Raw genomic sequence first — 8974 nt, 5'->3', positions numbered from 1 at the left:
GGAGGGCTATAGCGCTTATTAACATTAAACCTACACGATCTGACCCAAAAGAAACCAATTATGTACCGTTACACTTGAGAACCCAGATTAGTGAGGGGTGGTTGCCTGGATTCCGACCTCAGATCTAAGCCACAACGGCTCAGTGCTCTGACTTCTGAGCCACTCAGCTACCTCTGACATGGCTGTGTTGAATGCATATTAAAATCATATATTTAATAACCTAAACCAATTAAATTATACACGTATCTGCATAATGTATGCGTACTCATTACCACAGATATTATTTTTGTATTGTTGCTGCTGTTCTTTTGTGGACTTGTCATACAATTGCTGCTGCCCACGCTCCACATCCGACTGATGCACCATTTCAATTGGCCTGCGTAGGAACAGATAGCATGGTGCACAGAATCTGGTTTGGTTGATGTGGGTAGAATTTAGTTAAGAAGTCTTGGTTTTCGCGAGAAATTGCCCGATTCGAAGCTTCACGCCTTTCCTCAAGCATTCCAACGCCACCAGTTTTGTTCCATTCTCATACAGATTTCATCAGCCGGATTACAGACATTGCACGTGTATTGGATCTGAAGATGCGGACATCTTGACTGTGGCAGGGTGCTTCAGGGCTAAAGTCGGAGTAGACTTTTGTTTATTTTAATTATACGTTGAAGAATGTAACAAGTGAGGCACACATTGACACCAGGTCCATTCAACCATTTATTATACAAAAATATTTTACAAAACTTGAGCAGTACCAGGCCTTATACAGAATCCAGCCTTATAATAAATAAAGATTTCATTTAGTCATCATTACTGTTGCTGCTTTATTTAACATTATCATCGTTATTCAAATCTATAGTGTTAGCATTCTAACCAGATGAAGATAATATAGACGTAGCGGAAGATATGGGGTAGTGGGAGCAGGAAACAATACAAAATGAAATACAAAATAATGTATACAAAGGACCTCCGTCACATTCAAGTCTAATCTTAAAAACGACATGCCTTGACCAACTACAAACTGACGCATTGGGTGGTTTTCAACATCCATTGATGACCGATGTCACTGGTAGGCACGAGGGCTTTGTTCAGGCTATAGTAGCACATGGAGAAATATTGTGCCTGCGATTTCTATGAACGGAAATATCACGACACAAAGTGTGTGCTAATTGCTCTCAACAAAAAAAGTGATAGATTCCAAACACTAAACACAAACATCGAGGCTCGAAATAAATCCTATATCTACCCCCATAACATTTACATCTTGATCAAAGTTTTTGTTTTATGTACAATATCATAAGTTATGCACACTTTTCAGCACAATTATTATCTACAGTAAGTCAGTTACACGCAAAGCATTTGTTGGAGTTGACACTTTTTAAACATTTTTAATTGAGACTCGCACTTGCTGGCTTTGTGTAAATGTTTGTATTGTCTGTGTGTGCATTAATTTAAGCTATGTTTTTACACTAATATACATTTCATTCATAAGCAACAATAATAATATGCTTATCGTTTTAAACAAAAGTCATGTTACTGATCATGTAACGCTGTCGCTTTGCAGTAGCTTGTTGATATTAATCTCTTCTCTCGTGATGCCATTTTTCATAATCCTGAATCGGATTAAAGCTCCCGTATGCGCATGTTGCAGACCATGTGTTATCCTGGGTGGTGATAAAACCAATTTAAATATTCTCTGTCCGATAAGCCTTTAAAATAGAGCTTCCCTAGAGTGTTGATATTCCATTCAGTGGTGCCATTGTTCTCGTCAGGTTACAAGGTATTGCATATCATGTGTTACTTGTATTTCAGTTAATGTGCCAGAGGCTCAGAGGAACAAAGAGCCAAGGCAGCCAAATTACATCGGGAGAATTAGTCGAACGCTCTCCACACATCACACTTTACACATTTGGGCTGCAAAGAGCTTAAGCATTTGTTACTGCATCGGGCAGAAACAGGTTTTATTTCCCACTGTTAATTAAGTAACTGGTCCCTGTAGCTGTAGCTATTAGTAGTGCGAATAATTTCTTTAAAATGTATTTAGTGTTCCCTAAATAAAAGTGCTTTCCAAATTGTCATGCACTGACAATTGTCGTATTTAAAGTGGTGACTTGGTGATACAAATGAGTTTGGTCATTAACCATCGCTCATTGTTACGGTTTTCAGATTAATTACTTCACTTAAGGTGTGTCCTATTTATAACGTTCTATAAAAAAATATATATATGAACCAGGTTTATCATATGGGAAGGTTTGTAAAGCAATTCTACGATATTTGATGTGCACTCTGCGCTCAGCTATAGCAGGCGAAGGTTACAAAGCTTCCTCTGCAGTAAAGAAGTACTGATAAATGTATGTGGCCAGATATTGTCGGAACCTAGATCTAAATTCCCAATTCCATTTGCTTCAGTGATTTATCAGAGGGCTTCCACATTCCTCATGGCAGGTGTGGGCAAAATAGGTCATTCGAGAAAGGCTGCCGTATCTATGCATGTACATTAACGCCTTGGGCTGACCATCGTGTGGGGATTTTAAAGCCAAGGCAGGTCACTTTGGCCTTATCCACACTGAAGTCTTCATCCAGGTTATCCTACCTTGGTCTCATCTGTGAATTTATAGACATGTAATGCAGTGGAAGGAATGTAGAGCTTTGCCTATGAACCCTGCAGACAGCTTGTGCTGAAATAGCTCACGGCGCATCCATTCAAATGGCACTCGCCGAGGCAGAACATGACATGAATGTTGTCCGAGTGGCTATGGCAAAGATGACGGCCTAATCTATTGCGGATGTGTTAACGAGCTGCGTGTTGTGCATAACAGACACATCATAACAAAATAGCTGAGCATACACAAATAGCCACACTTTCATATCACCACAACCAAGAGCAGTTTTTTTTCTTCAGAATTGACACCAAAGTTTACAGAAGCAGTATAAAGTGTCCTTGACCCAGAGCGTTTTGCTTAAAAAAAAATCTCACAGACTAAGCGTCCTTCAGACATTTTGCACATCCCTGGATCAGGGAACAAAGCATGTGCTTTCCAACAAAACACCAACAAGTCCACTTGCTTAGCCGGATTCAATATGAATCTGGCATGCCGTCTGGTAACAGAGCAAATCCCCTTTCGTTCCTTCTCAACGTCCGATGACCCGCCAGCTCAGCCACGGCACTCTGTCAACCATAGTGGTGTGTCTCTTTATGCGGCAGAGACATGGATTCCCAGCTCCGTGCCTTCAGAGAAGCACCCGCCAAGATGGAACATCCAATGCCAACCCTTGCAGACGCTTCATTCCCATCGCAAACGCATCACCATCCCCATAAATACGTTTCAAATTTCCGAAGACACACCACCGATGGGCCACAAAGAGTGCTGCCTCTCTCTTCGTCGTGGCGTCGTGAGTGAGGAGTGAGTGAGTGAGGAGTGAGTGAGTGAGTGAGGAGTGAGTGAGGAGTGAGTGAGTAAGTGAGGAGTGAGTGAGTGAGTGAGTGAGGAGTGAGTGAGGAGTGAGTGAGTGAGTGAGTGAGTGAGGAGTGAGTGAGGAGTGAGTGAGTGAGTGAAGAGTCCATGATGCGCTGGGCAAGCGAGTGGAGCGCGAACGAGAGAAGTGGGTCAGTAGAGGGTGTCGCTCATTTGCCGTGTTGTTGGAGAAACCGCGTGACTCCCTCATACGCCTGTGCTGTGCGCTGGCAGGGTCTGGGCCCTCATCACTTGAATGCTGTTAAGAATCTTCTTCTGGTGGCCGACCAGCGTGACTCCTATTCTGTGAATGTCACTGTAATCAGAGAGGTTCAGCATTAGATTTCTCCCCGTTCACTTTTATCCAGCTCTATTCGAGCTGCGCTATCGGCGGCGTGTCATGAGATAAGACGAAAAAAGTCGATTTCGAATGTTGCAGCTAACAGTGTATCACCATGTGTCAGAGGATTGCTCAAGGTATTTTCAATAGGTCTCTTTACTTATATTAGGAGTGCATGCTTTTATTGGGCAGCAAAGATTGCTCTTCATGTCAATCAAACTTAACCTTTTATGTTTCAGAACTGAAAGATGCCGAATTAATAAAATCACGTAATTTAACTTGTTTTCATGCAGTCATTGGTGACCAGTCTGGGGCCAACAACTCGCCTTAATTGAAAACCAGGTTTTTATCAAAGATGGCAGCCAAGATTCAAACCCAGGATCTTCGTTTTTTTACATGCTCGTTGTATTAATCTTTGGGTATTAAGCATTGTTTTAGCACACGCTTCACACATAAGAGTCATATTGACTAAAATATAATAATCGTCAACTGACAATGCCCATTCGTATTTGTTTCCCCTGCAATGAGGGCATGCCGGTAGTCTGCGCATTTCAACGTAGAACTCAACCTGGTCTCAACACACCGCTCAGCGCTAGCGGTCGCGTGCGCAGCCAAGTATTGTGTGGCCAATGGCATCAAGGTACCCAATCTGCTTGGGGGCGGGGGGAGGGGAACCCACCTGAGCGTCATGTGCCGGACTGCCTCCAGGGACGTATAGCCGGCAGCCAAGAAGTTGTCACGGTATCGTGCCATGTGGATGGCATCCAGCCACTCGGACACGGTGCGGACGGTGGTGTAACCCGGCACGGCCTGGCCGAGCAGCGGATCCGAAACCCTGTGGACGGCAGTGAACCGTGGTGTCATGGACAGACACGCACCCTGCTCTACGTGTGGGTGGATGAGTGATATTGGGTGAGTGGGTGAGTGGGGTACGTATGCTGAACTTCTTTCGCAACGTACATAGCCAACTGCGTGAATTGGAGGGGTGGGGGGAGGACAACAAACTAAACACAAAAAAGCATGAAGGAGTTCGTTTTCATTCTGGATTTAAACGTGCATAGCTCCAGTGGCTTCCGAATGTTGATAGGAAGAGCGTTCCAGACGGCTGCAGAAGCATATCTGAAAGCAAGCGATACAGTGACCGTCTTTTTTGGATGGCTAGCCAAAAGCTGCTGTGAGGATGACCAAAGTTTGCGTGGTGGTTTATGCTCCTTGGGTGATTTTGGCACGTGAAATAAAGATTGAATAATTGATTGAAGACTCATGCAATCTCCAACATTGCAGCATGTGCCGTCCTCGTCGTGGGAGAGGGACAACATCATGAGTTGATCTCTCTGAAACTGATGGCTGGAGGGGCCTCCAGTTTAGTGGTGTGGGACCCTCAGTATAGGACAAACTATGGCCTGAAGGCAGATGAGAGGCCAAAGGAAGCTACAGCAGGGTAGTGAGATCCTGCATAATCTGTTGATGAGCACAGTGCGAACAGAAGGTCTAGCAGTCAGTGCATTGACCACTGAGCTGTTTAACATGCGTTCGAGGTTGGACTAAGGTCACTACCATGGCATTAACAAAGCATGTTGAATATTGTGATGTGGGCATTAAATACTCTGTTACTTCATTTACAGGGGCATGCCATGTGCTGAGGTTATTAAACCTGTTTGTTAAGAAACAAAGAATGCAATACTATGAATGTATACTTAATTAGTCTTTCTTAAGTTAGCCTTTAAGAGAGTGCATCACGTTAGACTACCACGTGCTAAATACATTGTTATAATTAATGTAACTAAATAATTAACCACATTAATACATAAACAACTATACAATAATTCACCCCGGACAATATTTCAGTTTAACACGTAGACTTCTCTGCAGCTGGTAAAAGAAGTCAGGAATGATTCGGGCAAGCAGTCCCGGCAAACGGAGCAAATTTCAGGCTTTGCAGCCAGAAGTACATTTACGTTGCAACAAGTAGTGGGCTTGGGCAGGACGTGTCATCAGAGTGGATGATGGCAGGTGGTTGGAAATAATGATAGTGGCAGCCAAGAGAGAGAATGCACCCTCGATGACATGCATCACGGAGATGGAGCGATGAAATCAGCTCACGCGCAGGTGCTGGGTGGGGCGTTGCATTGCAGGGATCGTGAGAGATGGCAATGGCTAATGGCTTTGGGGAGGTCTTCATTCGAGAGCGGATTAATCACGGCCGACGGCGGTGATGACGATGACAGACAAATACACACGCGCACACTTACTGTGCATTGCTCTGCGAGGGGACATTGAGGCTGGCGGGGTTCTGCAGGAGCTTGTCCAGGTAGACGAGGATCTGGCCAGAGTTAGGCCTCTCTGTGCGCTCCTTCTGCCAGCAGTCGAGCATGAGCTGGTGCAGCGCCGGCGGGCAGTCCATGGGCGACGGCAATCGGTAGCCCTCCTCGATCGACTGGATCACCTGCGCCATGAAGCGGGAGTTGTACTGTGAACCCTTCACTTGCCTGACCGCAACCCTAATCTTCTGGAAATAATTTTGCTGCCATGTAAAAAGACCCTCTGTTCGTAGCAGAAGGCCGCCCGATTATCAACCTTTGCTCTGAATACATTTTTTTTTCCTTGCTGTCTGCAATCAAATAATTTATTTGCATGCGAAAGGACATCTTCTAAGCATTTTTTATTTTCCAATATTGGGCTGTAGGGTGGAATGACACCTAAGTGATGACATGCTGTCAAAGCTTACAAACCTCACTCATTAATATTCTGATATATATATATTCATATACTCTACATATTAAAATGAAGGGAATGTGTTGGATTTTTTTTCTAAATGCAGGCTTATCATGCTCTACCACCACAATTATTCATACTGTAATTTAGCTCTGTGCTTAGCTACTATTATAAATACATAGTGCATAAATGGACAGACGGAATGGATGAGCAGATGGACAAATAGATGCACAAATACGCAGTCATCTAACAAACCTGCAGACAGATAGATGGAGAAGAAACACATACGTACAAAATAAACACATGGACAAATGTATAAGCTGACTGACAGCGAAAAAGGTTGGTAATTGTGTATCAGCCACTTACAGACAATGTAACTGCTGCCTTCACTGACAGTCACTTCTATGCACCTTTCCGTTGTCAGTCGGCAGCGACACTTAAAAAAAACACACACACACACACACTGGGGCAACTTACATCCTGGTTCGTCATGTTCCAGTAGGGTCTCTCTCCGTAGGACATGACCTCCCACATGAGGATGCCGAAGCTCCACACGTCACTGGCCGTCGTGAACTTGTGGAACGCGATGGCTTCCGGGGCTGTCCAGCGGATCGGGATCTTGCTGCCCTGCGCGTCGGCAACACGTTTCCAACGACGTTGCATCAGCTCGCCGTATTCGCGTGCACGATGAATGTTACACACGTGGGCAAATATTCCTGTGATGCGGCATATTCCCCGGTTATCATCACAGCTGTGATGGGGAATTTAAAGTAGGTGGATGTCGCAGCAGTGCCACCCGCTCTCCATCCCACGCTTCGACAAGCACACGGTGGTTGCATAGTAACAGCAATTCAGCACTGCAATTTCGAGCAATTAACTTCTTCGAAATCCAGACATAAGCCTGGTTGATATCATTAAAGGCATTTCTCGGCTTTATAACCTTCCCTGTGTGCTCTTCCCCTTCTCTTGTTTCTCTGCCGTGTTCAAATTACAACTTGGGGCTTGTGTTGTTATAATTGTATTTGCTGGCCATCCGGACATTGTGTACCCTGGTTCTGTGTTATCCTGTACTTGTAGATGTTTAATATATAAGTTAAATAATAAATACGTGTTTTCGACTCAGCCATACATAAATTATGGGGTTGTGTTTTGTAGAGTATTAATATCAAATGTGCACATATCTAACAGTTGCATGTAATTATATGCAATTTTGTTCATATATATGAGTGTACGAATTTTCTTTTTTTAAGTCTTATATACTCCGTACATGTACATTTCATTCAACATGGACGGTTAAACGGCATCGTCTATGGTTTTACAAATTACGTAATTGCAAATGTAACGCGGTAGCTGACTTTTCTGAGTGCTGGGCACTGGAATGGTCTTCTAATATGTATGTCGGGAATGTATCGGTGACCACTATCAATAAATGTATATTAAATTCAGCATGGATGGTTAAATGGAATCGACTATAGTTTTACATCAACTCAATTTATATGAGTCCAGTTTTCTGCCAGTCTCGTGACGGCGAAGTGAGACTGAAGTTTGAATTACCACTGCAAGTATATTCAGGCTTTGAGTTTTGATTCTCAGCATCTGCGAGTGTGAATTCATACCCAGTGTATCACAAGGTTTGAGGTAATGAGTCTAAGTCAGAGTGGGTCTCAATTCCCACTTGGAGCCTCATTGCTGATGGGGGTGGTGAGTATAAATTAAGTGGCATTAACATGAAAACTGTTGCAGTTGAACATAAAAATTCAGGATAAATGACGCTCAAAATGAAAATTAATTCTTGAGATATGTTTTGGAGTTCATTGAACTGTCAGCAAATAAATTCTCGACACAGGATTCCCAGTAAAATAGGTTTCATTTTAAAGATTAATATTTAATTCTGAATCTGAATTTCCGTGTCATGTGTCTCATGGCTGAATTTACGGAGTCTCAGTGAGTGATGAATCCCCACTGTGAGTTTCTAGGCTGGGTGGTGATGAGTCTCAGTGAGTGAGTGTGAATCTCCACTGTGAGTCTCTAGGCTGGGTGGTGATGAGTCTCAGTGAGTGAGTGTGAATCTTCACTGTGAGTTTCTAGGCTGGGTGGTGATGAGTCTCAGTGAGTGAGTGTGAATCTCCACTGTGAGTCTCTAGGCTGGGTGGTGATGAGTCTCAGTGAGTGAGTGTGAATCCCCACTGTGAGTCTCTAGGCTGGGTGGTGATGAGTCTCAGTGAGTGAGTGTGAATCTTCACTGTGAGTCTCTAGGCTGGGTGGTGATGAGTCTCAGTGAGTGTGAATCCCCACTGTGAGTTTCTAGGCTGGGTGGTGATGAGTCTCAGTGAGTGGGTGTGAATCTCCACTGTGAGTCTCTGGGCTGGGTGTTGATGAGTCTCAGTGAGTGTGAATCCCCACTGTGAGTTTCTAGGCTGGGTGGTGATGAGTCTCAGTGAGTGAGTGTGAATCTTCACTGTGAGTCTCT

General features: G+C 43.9%; 1 protein-coding gene across 1 annotated transcript in view; it reads right to left on the bottom strand.

The window, feature by feature from the left end:
* Positions 1-704: 704 nt before the first annotated feature.
* Positions 705-8974, bottom strand: part of LOC144721261 (ephrin type-A receptor 4-like) — a 60362-nt gene continuing 52092 nt past the window's right edge. The window contains exons 14-17 of the mRNA XM_078598753.1: positions 6982-7131; positions 6042-6235; positions 4469-4624; positions 705-3765 (exon numbers count right to left, since the gene is read on the bottom strand). Of these exons, the coding sequence (XP_078454879.1) occupies positions 3657-3765; positions 4469-4624; positions 6042-6235; positions 6982-7131 (609 nt within the window). The 3' untranslated portion in view covers positions 705-3656. The remainder of the gene's footprint in view (positions 3766-4468; positions 4625-6041; positions 6236-6981; positions 7132-8974) is intronic.

This window comes from Lampetra planeri, chromosome 11 (assembly GCF_965212315.1).
Source record: "Lampetra planeri chromosome 11, kcLamPlan1.2.h2, whole genome shotgun sequence".
Lineage (NCBI taxonomy): Eukaryota > Metazoa > Chordata > Hyperoartia > Petromyzontiformes > Petromyzontidae > Lampetra > Lampetra planeri.
Note: the sequence above shows the minus strand (reverse complement) of the source record. Positions and strands in the feature narration are given on the sequence as shown.